This window comes from Penicillium cinerascens (assembly GCF_028974065.1).
Source record: "Penicillium cinerascens strain IBT 15544 chromosome Unknown contig_16_segment0_segment0, whole genome shotgun sequence".
NCBI classification, from domain to species: Eukaryota; Fungi; Ascomycota; class Eurotiomycetes; order Eurotiales; family Aspergillaceae; genus Penicillium; species Penicillium cinerascens.
This window is the reverse complement of record NW_026695286.1, coordinates 1,962,598-1,976,812: the sequence shown is the minus strand read 5'-3', so window position 1 is coordinate 1,976,812 and position 14,215 is coordinate 1,962,598. Positions and strand designations below refer to the sequence as shown.

Genomic DNA, 14,215 nt, shown 5'->3' with positions numbered 1-14,215 from the left:
TGTCATCCGAAGCTAGCCTTGGACCTCGTTCCGTCTTTGTTATGTACACGGTATACCCGGCCGTTGAGCTCTCCACGGTCCTGATGATTCCGCCCCTCAGGGGAATTGGTCTGTTTGAAGATATCGGACATATAATGCAAGCATTAATGTATGTATATAACTAGACTCGAATCTTATTTTGCAGAAAAGTTGGCTTGCAGAGTTTCCGGTCGTCACGGCCCGCTCGCTCGCTCCCCACCTTCTCAGTAGTTCTTACCCGGCTCGGCTTTAAGCTACTGTGGTACAGAAACCCGGAAAACGATTTCGCCATATATTTTACTAATCCACACCCCTCCGCCCACATTCCGTGCTAGCATAGATAATGACGCCTTTCCCCCCCCTTCTCTGGTTTGATCCCTTTCGAATTCCCTCCCTGACCAGAACAACCATGTCCCAGCCCAAGATCACCCTCTACACCAACCGCGGCTGCCCATGGGCACACCGCGCCCACATCGCGCTCAAGGAATCCGGCCTGAACTATGAAGAAGTCACCATCGACCTGAAAACTCCCCGCGAGCCTTGGTACTTGGAAGTCAACCCGGTAAGTAGCATTGCCAAGTGTATCAAGCCCCGGTTACGAGCACATCACTAACACCTACATCATACAGCGCGGCTTGGTCCCTAGTCTCTCGTATAACGGAAACATCATCACCGAGTCTGGCATCGTCGCCCAATTCATTGCCGATGCCCACCCATCCCACCTCCTGCCGCCGTCCGGTCCCGTTGAAAACGCTCTGTATAGAGCCCGACTCGCATTCTTCGTCGATGCCTTCTTCAGCAAGGTCGTCCCGCACTTCTTCGCCAGTGTCAAATCGGCCTCGGAGGAGGAGCGCGATGCTGCCGCGGAGGCGTTGGCCGCTGCTGTCGTGAAGGAGGTCGAGCCTCTGTTGGCGGAGATTGAGGGCAAGGGTCCTTTCTTTGGGGGTAGTGAGAAGTTGACTTTGGCTGAGGTATGTCTCATGTTTTCCTTTCTCATGTTTTGTTTTAATATGGGTTTTTGTATTGACTGGAACAGGTCCAATCGGGCTCTTTCTTGCTGCGTATCCTTGGCTTCAGCAAGCCCGAGCACGGTCTGGTTAGCGCTAAGCTGCCTGCTCTGCTGGAGAAGGCTCCAAGATTCAAGCGTTGGGCAGAGGCTACTATCAATCATGAGAGTGTTAACTTTATTTGGGATGAGAAGCCGGTTGCGGACCATATGAGGGCTAAGTGGGCGCCTAAACCTTAGGTTACTACGTTTTCAACAGGCAGAGTCGTTTGCGGGATCAGATGCTCAATTTGAATGAGAATATGGGTATTTTGAATTGAATTTACTTCTCAATTGCAAGAATAAAAAAGGGTATAAACAAAGATCAGGCATCAAATTGGTGGGCCTAACAGAAGCCCGGAGGGGCAGTGACGTGTCGGCGGACTGACAGTCCCATGGTTAAGGCCGAATCCAAATTTAGTCTGCTGGCGTCAGTTTAGGTACCTGGGCATCCAGCTACTTGGGCATTCCAAACAGCCCTGGAGCCTCAAAGCAAACCCCGTAGGCTGCCGTACATGTCATGCAGGCCCCATTAATTCTATGCCGGTGGTGCGATCTCCAACAACGGTTCTGCGGAGTCGTGGTGGGCCAGATTTGAGTATTTCTAGGCTACCAGCACCACATATAGACGCCTCGAGGGAAAAAGGTGATATCTAAGCGATTTAAGAAAGCACGCAAGTCACGATAACGTATAAAAAAAATCAGCCGAGACAGTGCCAGCCTGCATTGTTTACTACCCATAGTGGTCCGGCATCACGTGCAGCACCCCCCACCATCGCAACACCTGGGCAACGACCCCTCCGCCTCCTCCCCATCACTTCTCATCATTGTCCCCTCTCCTGTGTACTTGCTTCTCTGTAAGTTGCCCACTGACTACCACGGTCGGAATTGCTCGGCAGAGGCACCCGCACCACGTGGCCACCTGATTCTGCGAATTCCGCCACTGACATCTTGTGCCAGCCCAGGCGACCGGTCGTCCTTTTTTGATTTCTCTCATCTCCACAAGCAATCATGTCGGTACGTATATACCGAATTATTTTTATAAATTGTCGCAAAATACTAACTTTGTGTTTTGTACAGCTCGCATCTGGGTACGACCAATCCCCCTGAACCCTCTTACCCCCTCCAGACTTCGGTGTTGATAAGTCGATATACAGTGTTCAGGTTCAGGATGAGTGCATCACTGCATTCAACGAGTTCCGTCTGAGCCACGGCAAGACCAAGTTCATTATCTACAAGATCTCCGACGACAAGAAGAGCGTCGTCGTCGACGAGGTTGGCCATGACCAGGACTACGAAGCCTTCCGCAGCAAGCTCGAGGCTGCCAAAAACGCCAACGGCTCCCCCATGCCGCGGTTCGCTGTCTACGACGTCGAGTACGACCTCGGTAGCGGTGAGGGCAAGCGGTGCGTGTTTCCCGAGCGCCTAGATCGCAGTGTCTAGGTGTTCCCCGTAGCTGATAGGATGTGTTCCCACTGACTGTACTCGAAATTACAGGAGCAAGATCATCTTCATCTCCTGGGTTCCCAGCGAGACTCCCACTCTGGTATGTTTTGTATCGGACCTGTGTTACGAGAGCATCGCTAACCCATTTACAGTGGTCCATGATCTACGCTAGCACCCGCGAGCCCCTGAAGAGCGCCCTCAACGTCTCCACCTCCCTCCACGCCGACGACAAGTCCGACATTGAGTGGAAGCATGTTCTGAACGAGGCCAGCGGTGGCAAGGCTGGCAAATAGATTGACGGCGCCGGCTGGAACCGGGCCTTGCGATAGAGGTTCTACCTCGAATGCGCCACGGCACGATCCTTCACCTTCTCCCCGTTCTCCTCGTTTTTCTTCCTAGTTGCAATGCAAAACTGCTACGACTTGACCGTTTTTCTCTCGTGTGATCAGTGGTATCATGACCTGCAGGCATTCGGGGTTGCCGGTACTGAATTTCTGCTGCCTACTGGATAGATTACGGCATGAAAAGAAATCTGATATTGAATATTGTTTACTATTTCCAGTAAAGTAAAAAAGACAGTACATCAAGCGTTCTTATCGTATGTCTCGTAGTGGTACGGAGAGGCTCTGGGCGTGTGAACGGGCGCACACGTGGGGTATGGGAGTTACATAGTACTACTCACACGGGTGACAATAGATAAGTCAGGTCTCCATGCCAATAGAAAACGTGCTAGATCGAGGCTACAGATACGTATCGTATGACATACCGGAACCTGCTGAGAATGATGATGCATCTCACTGGCAGCCGGGTTGGCCCGCGCACAGCCAATCAGAGGGCCGCCAAACCCAGTTCAGACGCTAGTCCGGATCCTCGACTTCCACCTCAAACCACAAGATTCACTTCTTCTCCATCACGTCCTACCCCCTCCACTCTCTCCTCCCCCAGACCGAGTCCGTCCGTGGTCCCAGACTCTACTGGCCCCGGCCACCTCATTTTAATACCCAATTGACTCGTTCTCGACGTGGTGCTGCCACCTCCCTCCTGCCGCACAATGTTTCTTCGCTCCGTCGCTCGCGCTGTGCCTCGCACCCCGGCCGCCACCCGCGCTGGTCCCATTGCCTCTGTGAATGCCCTGCAGACTCGCTTTGCCTCCGAACATGCCATCTCGAACCCTACCCTCGCCGGTATCGAGAAGCGCTGGGAGGGCATGCCTCCTCAGGAGCAGGCCGAGCTGTGGATGCAGCTCCGCGATCGCATGAAGGTTGACTGGCACCAGATGACCCTCCACGAGAAGAAGGCCGGTACGTACTTTCCATTGGGCAATTGGTCTCGTTGGCGGAGGTCGATTTCGTCGTACCCTGCATCTTCCGAGGGTGAAATTTGAGCCATCTCAAAAATCGACCCGGGACCTCAACTCTTTCCTTGTTCGGGTTGCTAACATCCTTTTTCGCCCTCTACAGCCTACTGGATCGCCTTCGGCCCCCACGGCCCCCGTGCCCAGGCACCCAAGGGTGAGGGCTGGAAGATCTTCTTCAAGGTGACCCAGCTCACCCTCGCCTCCGTCGGTGTCTTCTACCTTATCCACTTCTTCGGCAAGCCCATGCCCAAGACCATGTCCAAGGAGTGGCAGGAGGCCTCCAACGAATATGCCAAGGTAAGCACGCTCCTCAATTCGTGACCGCGATGTTTTGATATCGCCGCGACCGCGACCGCAGCGTCCATATATCGGGTGCTTACAAGCTTTACTCCTACAGGCCGAGAAGATCAACCCCATCCACGGCGTCAGCAAGCCCGACTACGAGGGCCAGGGCTTCGTCCAGAGCCCCCCCGCCGAGAAACAATAGATGGGCTAGATGCCTGGAGGATGAACAGAGTGCAGATATCGGCGCCGGGCGGGGCTGGGATTCGATTGTCGCACGTCCATCAGAGAGCCCTGAGGGTTTATACCCGGGGCATGATTCTACTGACACGAGCGCTCTCTGCTCGCATGATGGGCCCCCGGCCGGTGCCGGTGTGAGCTGTTGTTCACCGTTTCTGTCTTTTTGGTCGACAAGCATTCGAAAATGCGTGTATCCCGTACTGTGCTATAATCAATGTATCTCTTTTGTAGCCATAGAGAAATATGTTGTGTTCCATTCTTGTTGTCGTAGGTGGCCCATGTGTCCTGTGTCTGTGTCCTGCATATGGCGTGGAGCGTCCGGAGGGATTCGGAACCTGCAGCGCCGGTGCGGAGAACCCCTGTCCAAATGAGCCGTGTCGACACTGGCATCGCAACGTGTTAACTTCGATTGACGATGTGTATAGATAATTCTATGTATATCCGGGTACATTTTTTTACAGGGCTATGGAGCTTGTGGGAAGTGTGTGGGAGCTCCCAAACTTCCAGGGCGCTCATACCAGACCGTGGATGGGCGGTTTGGGGGCTCCCGAGCAACACGTCAGAGATTTCCGCCGGGGGCAGCTCAGGTCCGCTGCAGCTTGGAAGCAGCACCACACCTCCCATGAGAGGCCAATGGGTGTAATAAGTGACTATGTATATGTTTCGAAGACGATAGATGCGATTTAGTCTTTTTCGAGGTATGCTCTGTCGAGGTATTGAGTTAGCCTGCATCCGGGCGCCAAGCGGGCCGGTGAGGGTGTCCAAAATGTCCCTAGCAACGGGGGGCAACGGCACCAGGCCGCCACCACGATGAGATGGGGGTCATCAGTAAGGGCACAGAGGGTAGAATGTCAAGGAATAGATCTGGAAAATCGAAATCATCGATCAAAAGTAAACGATGTTCACGAAAACACCGGTCGGTTCATCACGGGACCATCGGCAAAACCGCCCCGGAAAGGCTAAGTCCGCCCAGTTCCCGTGCAAAGAGTCCACCAACCTCTTCTTCCTCCTTCTTCCCTCTTTTCCTCCCCCCATCCAAAACCCTTGTCCCCTACCACCTCGCTCTTCAACACCGTCATCATGTTCAAGAGGTATGCCTCATATTACTGACCTTCCTATCCCATCCTTTTTCCATTTTTTATCTAGGCCTCTCCTCTGACTCGTTTTTCACACAGCGGTCTCGCCCGGACCTTCGGGAGGGCTGCTTTTGCCCGGCCGACCCCCGTCGCCCGCGCTTTCCAGCCTCTCCGCTCCAATGCTCTGCCTGCCCTGTCTGCCCGTCTCGCCAGCACCGACGCCCTTCAGTCTGGCAAGGTTCACCAGGTCATTGGTGCCGTCGTTGACGGTACGTGTTCCGATCACCTCCCTGGCGACGGATACTGGGGGACGCGAAAATCTTTTTCCTGGACCCCAATCCATCTCCAAAGCCATCGCAATCGATCTCAATCCTATCTCCTGAACGATATCTGACTTGCTATTCGCCGCATTATAGTGAAGTTCGACACCGACAAGCTCCCTGCCATTCTGAACGCCATTGTGACCGAGAACAACGGCCAGAAGCTCGTGCTCGAGGTTGCCGTACGTGCTCTCTGATTGGACGCCCCAGCTTCACCCGACCTTGCCAAGCTAACCCGATCCTTTAGCAACATCTGGGTGAGAATGTCATCCGTACTATTGCCATGGACGGTAAGCTACCCTTCCCCTCTGTTGTGTTGTTGAGCCACCGTGTCGTCGTCCCCCTTTCGGTGAAAGGGGACCCACACCCCGTTCGGCCCGACAACCTCACCACATCACCTTGCTAACATTGTTGCTTTCATAGGTACCGAGGGTCTGTCCCGTGGTGTTGCCGCTCACGACACTGGTGCCCCCATCAAGGTTCCCGTCGGTGCCGGCACCCTGGGCCGTATCATCAACGTCACTGGTGACCCCATTGACGAGCGTGGCCCCATCAAGGCTACTCAGTACAAGCCCATCCACGCTGAGCCCCCGCTCTTCGTTGACCAGTCCACCTCCGCCGAGATTCTCGTCACCGGTATCAAGGTTGTCGATCTCCTCGCCCCTTACGCCCGTGGTGGTAAGATTGGTCTGTTCGGTGGTGCCGGTGTCGGTAAGACCGTGTTCATTCAGGAGTTGATTGTGAGTTTCCTTCCACCGGTCGTTGTCGAATCCCCTCAACTAACTTCAATCTCCAGAACAACATTGCCAAGGCCCACGGTGGTTACTCCGTTTTCTGTGGTGTCGGTGAGCGTACCCGTGAGGGTAACGATCTGTACCACGAGATGCAGGAGACTGGTGTCATCCAGCTTGACGGTGACTCCAAGGTGTCTCTGGTCTTTGGTCAGATGAACGAGCCCCCGGGTGCCCGTGCCCGTGTCGCCCTGACCGGTCTGACCATTGCCGAGTACTTCCGTGACGACGAGGGTCAGGATGTGCTGCTCTTCATTGACAACATTTTCCGTTTCACCCAGGCCGGTTCCGAGGTGTCTGCCCTGCTGGGTCGTATCCCCTCCGCTGTCGGTTACCAGCCCACTCTGGCCGTCGACATGGGTGGTATGCAGGAGCGTATCACCACCACCCACAAGGGTTCCATTACCTCCGTCCAGGCCGTCTACGTGCCCGCTGACGATCTGACTGATCCTGCCCCCGCCACCACCTTCGCTCACTTGGACGCCACCACTGTCCTGTCTCGTGGTATCTCCGAGTTGGGTATCTACCCCGCCGTCGACCCCCTGGACTCCAAGTCCCGTATGCTCGACCCCCGTATCATCGGTGACGAGCACTACAACACCGCCAGCCGTGTCCAGCAGATGCTCCAGGAGTACAAGTCCCTCCAGGATATCATTGCCATTCTGGGTATGGACGAGCTGTCCGAGTCTGACAAGCTCACCGTCGAGCGTGCCCGTAAGCTCCAGCGTTTCCTGTCCCAGCCCTTCGCTGTCGCCCAGGTCTTCACTGGTATCGAGGGTCGCCTTGTCGACCTGAAGGACACCATCCGCTCCTTCAAGGCCATCATCAACGGTGAGGCTGACGACCTTCCCGAGAACGCCTTCTACATGGTTGGCGACATCGAGTCTGCTCGCGCCAAGGGTGAGAAGATTCTGGCTGAGCTCGAGGGTTCGTCCTAGATGTAATTTTGTCATTTGCTAGCTAGCGGCGTCCCCTCTGTTCAACTATTTCACGCCCACCATTTTTTCTCTTTGCCCCCTCATATTGGTCGTTACTTTTCTTGTGGTCTGGAATATTTTCCCTTGTTCGAACTTTGGTCCTGTGCTGCCCCCCACTCCGACGTCACTTTCCCTTTCCGATTGCGTGTATAGTACTCGATCTCAAAGCGAAAAGAAAAGAAAGGGAATTTGATTGTCATGTCTTTCCTGTTTCCTGACGTCTTGTGTGGGGGTGGTGTGCGCTCGATTCATGTTCGATCTAGGTTTCTTTCTGGAAACAGAGTGAGAGGCTGACGGATGACCGGACTCACGGGAGTTAGGAGGACCGATCTGGGGGTGAGAGGAGGATATGGGAGACATGGTGAAGTGGAAGGGGACGAACATGTCTAACTGAGCGAGTTGATGAGATTTCTTGGTCTTTTTAAAGCCCGGCTGGACACCCCTGGCTGGCGCGTGTTTCATTATTGTGTATTTAGAGTTGAAAACCCATAGCCCTGAAGGCAACCCTAAATATTCTTGGTCAATCGGATTTCCTTTGTATTCATCTTGTTTCAAGTCTTTTACATGTCCTATGGTAGATTCTCGTTTTGAATTGTAGCTTCACGTCTTGGATGGGGACTACAACCGTTAGAGCACGCATGCTTATATCTGGTTGAGGTTTACTTTTTGCTACCTGCCAGCTATCTCAGCCAGGGCATTTGATAAACGAGGTAGAATGGAATGAATGGCCTACATCAACATCCAGTCTACGTCGACGCAGGCGGATCTCAATGGAAGTATAGTAGGATTATCAGTACTGGCTAAACGCAATCTGGATCAAACTATGCAGTGTTCCTTCGTGTATTGTTGAATCACAAAGCCCGGATATCTATCCCATAAGAGCCTTTACAGAGTCTGCTCTAGAGCAAGGACCTAAATCAACCAGATTAGCCGTATTCCGAATTCACAAGGGAAACTAAACTCACCAAAGCAGTCCTCGTGGGAAGATAAACTTGCACAAAGTTACCCCGTCCGTTCCACGGCATATCAGACGTGAAGAACCTCGTATCCTTGACATTACGCCCAAGACCCCCAAACGCCGGGTCATCCGAGTCAAGGACGATTCGGTAAGTGCCGGGGACATCAACGCCAACACGATAGTCCGTGAAGCTGTTAGTAGGATGGAAATTGAAGATCCACAACAATCCCGCGCGCTCAAAGACGACGACCTTGTCGCCCTCATGCTTGAGACTGATATAAGCCTGCGGCGCGTGCAGCCAGCCGTACTTCTGTTCTGTCAGCTGCATCGCACGGTCGAAGTCGTTCAGGAAATGGTAGCGGAGCAGGTTGTCGTCGGTGAGGTTGAGCTGGCGTCTAGCGTACCAGAATGAGTTGCCGTTGCCTTCGCGGGGGAAGTCTAGCCATTCCGGGTGCCCGAATTCGTTGCCTTCGAAGTTCAGGTAGCCTTCGCCTCCCAGGCCGTGGGTTATCAGGCGGATCATTTTGTGCATTGCCATGCCGCGCTCGATGACGGGTGTGAATTCGGTGAGCACGGACATGTGTGTGTACATTTCCTTGTCGCAGAGCCACATCATTAGGGTCTTGTCGCCCACCAATCTGTTGGGAAGGTTAGAGGTGGTGGATCATCGGGAGGAACGTTGGACTTACGCTTGATCGTGGCTCTCGGCATAGGCAATGGTCTTTTCACCGTGACGTCGGTTCGTCAGCGTGTGGGTTAGGTTGCCCATGTCCCAATCGCCGTCGGCCTTCTCTTTCAAAAGCTTGATGTACATGTCTGGGACGGCCATGGCGAGGCGGTAGTCGAAGCCGATGCCGCCAAGGGCATGGGGGATGCACAGGGCTGGCATCCCCGATACATCCTCTGCTACCGTGATACAGTCGGGGTAGAGCTTGTGCAGCATTTCGTTGGCGAGGGTCAGGTATGTGACGCCCTCTTCGTCGACACTAGGACCGAAGTACTCATGGTATCCGCCGGAGAAGCCACTATATGGAATGGTTAACAGAGGGAAATGGTGACGAGAAGTAGATTAACGTACGTTCCAATACCATGGTGACTGTAGAGCATGCTGGTGACACCGTCAAAGCGGAAGCCATCAAACTGGTACTCCTCCATCCAGAATCGAAGGTTACTCAGGAGGAAGCGCAGCACTTCATGGTTGCCATAGTTGAACAGCCGGCTGTCCCATAGCTCATGGCGACCCTTGGCACCCTCATGGAAATAGAGGTGGTCGGAGCCATCGAACATGTTAATTCCATCCTGCACGTTCTTCGAAGCATGGCTGTGCACGACGTCCAGCAGAACGACCAAGCCCAGGCTGTGGGCAGTGTCCATTAGCTCTTTCAGATCCTCGGGGGTTCCGTAGCGACTGCTGGCAGCGAAGAAGTTGTTCACCTGGTAGCCGAAACTGGCATAGTAAGCATGCTCCATGACGGCCATGAGCTGGATAGCATTGTAGCCCAGGTACTTAATGCGAGGCAGCATATTCTTTGTGAACTCCTTGTAGGTCGCGACTCTCGTCTCGGGAGACGAGATACCAACGTGAGCCTCGTAGATTCGCAGACTCTCGGGCTTCTTGGGCCGCGGGTGCTGGAACTGGTATCGCTCGTTGGCGGGCGGATTCCAGAAAACCGCATCGTATATGGGCGAGACGTTGAGGTCCTGAACGACACGTTTGATCCATGCTGGGATGCGATAGATGCGCTCGGTGCTGGGGAGGACCATTGTGATCTGTTGTCAAATTAGTAATTGGTGACTTGTTGCAGGCCTCGAGTGTCTTGCCTTGATCTTGCTATCGTGCGGAATCGCCGGGGCGCCATTTTGCGCAGAGACTGTGACTTCCCACACGCCGAAGGGATTTTTCTTCATTTGGTTTGCATTGACATCCCAGTTGTCTGCCAGTCTCAGTAATGTGATTCTCGGGCTGTTGAATGGCATGGCACATACTAAAGTCGCCGACCAGCGACGCTTCCACAGCATTGGGTGCCCACTCGCGGTAGGTGATATCGCCATTGGGCTGGGCAATCAGGCCGAAGGATTCATAACCCTGTGAGAGTGATGTTGATTAGGATCTTTTCGCCACCCAGGTGGGTAGGTCCCCGCGATAGCTTGGGAGCTTGGAAATTCATCCTACCTTGCTGAACTTGTCCAGTCCACCCTCCGACTCGTTGATGGCATTGGCCCATTTCTTGACCAAGCTGTAGCGGTGCTTCAGCACGTCTCGATGAGGTTCCAGCCATGGGTCGAGCTTGAGCACACCTGGGTTGCATTAGCAGAGCTCTTGCCGCAGCGGTTAGATCATGTACCTGTGCCATCAGCGGGGCTAGAATCGATAGCTTCTTGAATGGAAGCCATTTTGGAAATAGATGAAGAGAAGAGAAGGGGAAACCCCTCTCGAAACGTTTATCGCGGGCAGACTCAGATCCCGGAGTGATTGGCTTAAGCTGTGATGGCGAGGTGGGGGGATGCGGGGAGCTCGGGCCTCCGCGTTCTGGACTTCCCTGTTTTGGGCTGCGAGCTCAACGGATTCTCGTCCATTCACCGGGTGGATTCTATCTCGGTCTCTAGGGCTGTGTACAGACTGCCCAGGTGCTATCCCGGTGCCACGCCGGGCCGTGTGCTTGGGCGAGGGCATGTTCTGAAAACGTCGATCCGAGTCTCGCCGTTCCTGGCCTGGCGTACCACCTCGATGCAGTCGACGGGCCGCCTCACAGACCCTCATCATGCTAGTTGCATCTCGGTAAAAACTCAGTTCGTCATGTTCTCTGAGAGTTAATCGATCACTCTATAAATAGACGGATCTCATCAATGTATTCAAACGCGACCAGCGGGCATTCTATGCTACCAACTAATCCACGCCGTCGTGTTGCCCGGGTGTGTTGTTTAATACATGGGCATATGAACATATACAAGGAAATGAAGAAAACTGCAGCTTCTACTCCGACGCAGGACTCGGCGGCAGCTCGCCGCTTGTCCAATTGACCGCGGTTGGCCCCAGCTCAAACTCTAGCGTTCCTCCTTTCGCAAAGACGTCATCCCAAGTCAGCCAGTTCCGCTCCCAGGCCTGGCCGTTGACCTTGAGACTTTGCACGTAGATGTTCGTATCACCATTTCCATCGCCTCCAGTGGACGTGATATGCAGTGTCTTGCCATCGCCCAGGTCAATGGTCATCGATTCGAACCAAGGCGAATGGATCAGGAATGTCGTCTGCCCGGTGATCGGATACAGACCGATCATGTTCCAAAGCAGCCAGGTTTGCATGGCTCCGGCATCGCTGTTGCCCGGTAGACCGGTCACCCCGGTCGAATAGTCGCTCTTGGCGACTTTGCGGGACTGCGACACCGACAGGTCCTGTCGGTCGATGAAGTGGTACAGATAGGGGAGGTTGAACATTCTGTAATGCACAACGCATGTCAGCAAAGCCCAGCGAATAAGGCACAACAAACTCACGGCTCGTTGGTGGGATCGAAGATAGTTCCGCTCGATCCACTCGCGCCCTCGGTGAACATGGTATTCAGCCGGTTCAGGACCGTTTCGGTACCTCCCATCATCTTGATCATCTCCTGCATATCATGCACATCCGCGAAGGAATACGCCCAGGCACTGGCTTCGTAGTAGGGGTCCATCCAGTAGCCGCCGGCATTCAAGGTATCCACGTTGATGAAGCCGGTGCTGTTGCGAGGTACCACAAATCCGGAGAACCCAAGCGAAGTTTGGTCCGGGTTCCAATGGTTGCGCCAGTTGCGCGAGCGGTTGAGGTATTTCCGTGCATCATCATCTTTCCCCAGCCCTGAAGCCACTTGGTACAACCCGAAGTCATTGTATGCATACTCAACGGCCCGACTGACTGCGCGGGTAAAGGTCGGTGTGATGTAGCCCAGGCTGAGCCAGTCAGGGAGTGCTCCTCGACCTTCATGAGTTGAAGAGTCCGGGGCCATTGGATCAACAGGGTAGTTGGGGGGTGTCACTTCTGCGTCTTTGACCATGGCTTTGTATCCGTCTTCCCAGTTGACGGCGCCGCGAACGCCCTTGACGTAAGCATCTGCGAGGACGTTGTCGGCATTGGAGCCGCCCTGCGTGCGGCCGTTGTAGTTTGATGACCGCGCATCAGGCAGGTAGCCGTCGAATCTCCAGATGTCGATTAGTGACCGGATCTGCTCTTCATAAGCTGTTGGTTGTAGGATTTGCATGAGAGAAGTGGAGCAGCGGAACAAGTCCTGTATGGAATTAGTATTTGAGGACTGAAGACAGTCGGCAAGACTTACCCAGAAAGTAAAGATATCCTGATAGTAGGGCTCGGATGATGTCCAGCCCGGGTTTTCACCGGTTTGGTTGGTTGGAATCAGATGCATAAAGTACAGCGAGGTATACAATAGACTCAGGCTGGTGTCGTTGGTGTTGGTCGTGACGATCTTAGACAAAACCTCGGTGTTCCAGTCTGAGACAGCGCCGTCAACGACAGATTCAAAGCTAGTACCAGCTGGAATCTCGCTATTCACATTGTCGCAGGCCTGCTTCGTGGAGATCCAAGAAATTCCTACGCGAGAAATGACTTCACTGTCGCTGAACGAGAAAAGTCCGCCCACTCGAGTGGAACCGGATGAAGACGACACAAAACCACTGGGCTGTTCAACACTCTTGGCTGCACCAGTTGCACTGTACGTCTTGTTGCTTGTTGCAGACGAATTGAAGTACCCGCCTGTTCGAGTGTTAGAGACCGCATCATTTAGCTGGAAACGGGACTTACAGAAATAGATTGTCCAATCTGGGGCTTCATTCCATCCATTGTCATACACCCCAGAGCCTTCATAGTGACCGTCCGCAAGGATTAAAAGGTCACCGCCCATATAGTTTTGGCCAAGACCCTGGCCACGGAACGAAGGCAATACGTGCGAGACATCCACCAGCACGTTACCCTGGGACCCCGAAGGGAAATTGTAACGATAGATACCAGCTCGAGCCGAAGCACTCAGCTCGACTTCAACACCGTCCCCTGTCTGGGCTTTGTAGTACCCAATAGAGCCTTCGTCGGCCACTTTTCGAGACACGGTGATATTGGACAAGGGATCACTGATGTTGCCGACCAGTGGCAGCTGTGAGACGGTGCCATACTTGGGCGCTCCGCCGGTGCCTTGTTCATGCATCATACTGAAGCCGGAGAAGGCTCCGTTGGAAAGATAGCCTGAATAAGAATCCGTGCCGGACTGCAGCAGATCCGGGCCCAGCTTGACCATCCCGAAGGGCCTTGCGACCCCGGGGAAATCATTCCCCCCGTTTTGGGTTCCCATGCTTGACGATATCAGTCATCTTCCATACGAGATTTGAGAGAACTTACAAGACATCGACATGCTTGGTAAAGTCCTCTGCCGCAGACACTACCAGTAGAGATAGGCTCGTCAACGTTCTTGAGTATCTCATAGTGAGTGTTGCTCAACGGTCTGTTAGAAAAAAAATGATCCAACCCCCAATACGTGGGAACTGTCGGGGATAAGCCTGCCCTTGATATCCTCCATACTAGTACTGTTAATCAGGTTACATCTTAGCTTGCTGTAGTCTTTGTAACTAGAATTAGTTAGGATCGGCAACGCTACCAGATTTTCATATGTATACAGACTGTACGGTTAGTCTATAAGACCCGTGCCCCGCTACCATTTAATCTGGGGGT

The 14,215-nt window shown here is 53.7% G+C and overlaps 6 protein-coding genes across 6 annotated transcripts; 4 read left to right on the top strand and 2 right to left on the bottom strand.

Moving 5' to 3' along the window:
- Window positions 1-427: 427 nt before the first annotated feature.
- On the top strand, window positions 428-1,264 carry N7498_000712 (glutathione S-transferase family protein; the record flags this gene model as incomplete). The annotated part of the gene is made up of 3 exons (XM_058447775.1): window positions 428-580; window positions 648-989; window positions 1,055-1,264. The coding sequence occupies 3 exons, from the start codon at window positions 428-430 to the stop codon at window positions 1,262-1,264; spliced, it is 705 nt and encodes a 234-aa protein (XP_058313186.1).
- An 810-nt stretch (window positions 1,265-2,074) lies between these two features.
- On the top strand, window positions 2,075-2,802 carry N7498_000711 (actin-binding ADF family protein; the record flags this gene model as incomplete). Its single annotated transcript, XM_058447774.1, has 5 exons — window positions 2,075-2,080; window positions 2,144-2,154; window positions 2,221-2,469; window positions 2,561-2,609; window positions 2,662-2,802. The coding sequence occupies 5 exons, from the start codon at window positions 2,075-2,077 to the stop codon at window positions 2,800-2,802; spliced, it is 456 nt and encodes a 151-aa protein (XP_058313185.1).
- Window positions 2,803-3,415: 613 nt separating this feature from the next.
- N7498_000710 (cytochrome c oxidase subunit IV family protein) lies at window positions 3,416-4,471 on the top strand. The gene is made up of 3 exons (XM_058447773.1): window positions 3,416-3,810; window positions 3,970-4,163; window positions 4,264-4,471. The coding sequence occupies exons 1-3, from the start codon at window positions 3,561-3,563 to the stop codon at window positions 4,351-4,353; spliced, it is 534 nt and encodes a 177-aa protein (XP_058313184.1). The 5' UTR covers window positions 3,416-3,560; the 3' UTR covers window positions 4,354-4,471.
- Window positions 4,472-5,468: 997 nt separating this feature from the next.
- On the top strand, window positions 5,469-7,513 carry N7498_000709 (F1F0 ATP synthase subunit beta; the record flags this gene model as incomplete). The annotated part of the gene is made up of 6 exons (XM_058447772.1): window positions 5,469-5,479; window positions 5,564-5,733; window positions 5,881-5,966; window positions 6,032-6,074; window positions 6,208-6,524; window positions 6,581-7,513. The coding sequence occupies 6 exons, from the start codon at window positions 5,469-5,471 to the stop codon at window positions 7,511-7,513; spliced, it is 1,560 nt and encodes a 519-aa protein (XP_058313183.1).
- Window positions 7,514-8,366: 853 nt separating this feature from the next.
- N7498_000708 (1,4-alpha-glucan branching enzyme GLC3) lies at window positions 8,367-10,951 on the bottom strand. The gene is made up of 8 exons (XM_058447771.1): window positions 10,856-10,951; window positions 10,684-10,808; window positions 10,497-10,596; window positions 10,332-10,444; window positions 9,589-10,280; window positions 9,200-9,535; window positions 8,518-9,148; window positions 8,367-8,464 (listed from the first exon to the last, which is right to left on the bottom strand). Exons 1-8 carry the CDS (start codon window positions 10,902-10,904, stop codon window positions 8,438-8,440), a joined length of 2,073 nt encoding a protein of 690 aa, XP_058313182.1. The 5' UTR covers window positions 10,905-10,951; the 3' UTR covers window positions 8,367-8,437.
- A 533-nt stretch (window positions 10,952-11,484) lies between these two features.
- On the bottom strand, window positions 11,485-13,968 carry N7498_000707 (alpha-1,2-mannosidase family protein; the record flags this gene model as incomplete). Its single annotated transcript, XM_058447770.1, has 5 exons — window positions 11,485-11,944; window positions 12,001-12,767; window positions 12,816-13,249; window positions 13,298-13,839; window positions 13,886-13,968. 5 exons carry the CDS (start codon window positions 13,966-13,968, stop codon window positions 11,485-11,487), a joined length of 2,286 nt encoding a protein of 761 aa, XP_058313181.1.
- Window positions 13,969-14,215: the final 247 nt, after the last annotated feature.

Bases quoted from the DNA above. Each gene is read 5' to 3' on its own strand.
- N7498_000710 (XM_058447773.1), top strand. From the start codon at position 3,561: ATGTTTCTTCGCTCCGTCGCTCGCGCTGTGCCTCGCACCCCGGCCGCC. The intron at 3,811-3,969 runs GTACGTACTTTC...CGCCCTCTACAG, and splicing joins CCTCCACGAGAAGAAGGCCG to CCTACTGGATCGCCTTCGGC. The intron at 4,164-4,263 runs GTAAGCACGCTC...TTACTCCTACAG, and splicing joins CCTCCAACGAATATGCCAAG to GCCGAGAAGATCAACCCCAT.
- N7498_000708 (XM_058447771.1), bottom strand. From the start codon at position 10,904: ATGGCTTCCATTCAAGAAGCTATCGATTCTAGCCCCGCTGATGGCACA. The intron at 10,445-10,496 runs GTATGTGCCATG...TGAGACTGGCAG, and splicing joins GTCGCTGGTCGGCGACTTTA to ACAACTGGGATGTCAATGCA. The intron at 9,536-9,588 runs GTACGTTAATCT...CATTCCATATAG, and splicing joins AGTCACCATGGTATTGGAAC to TGGCTTCTCCGGCGGATACC.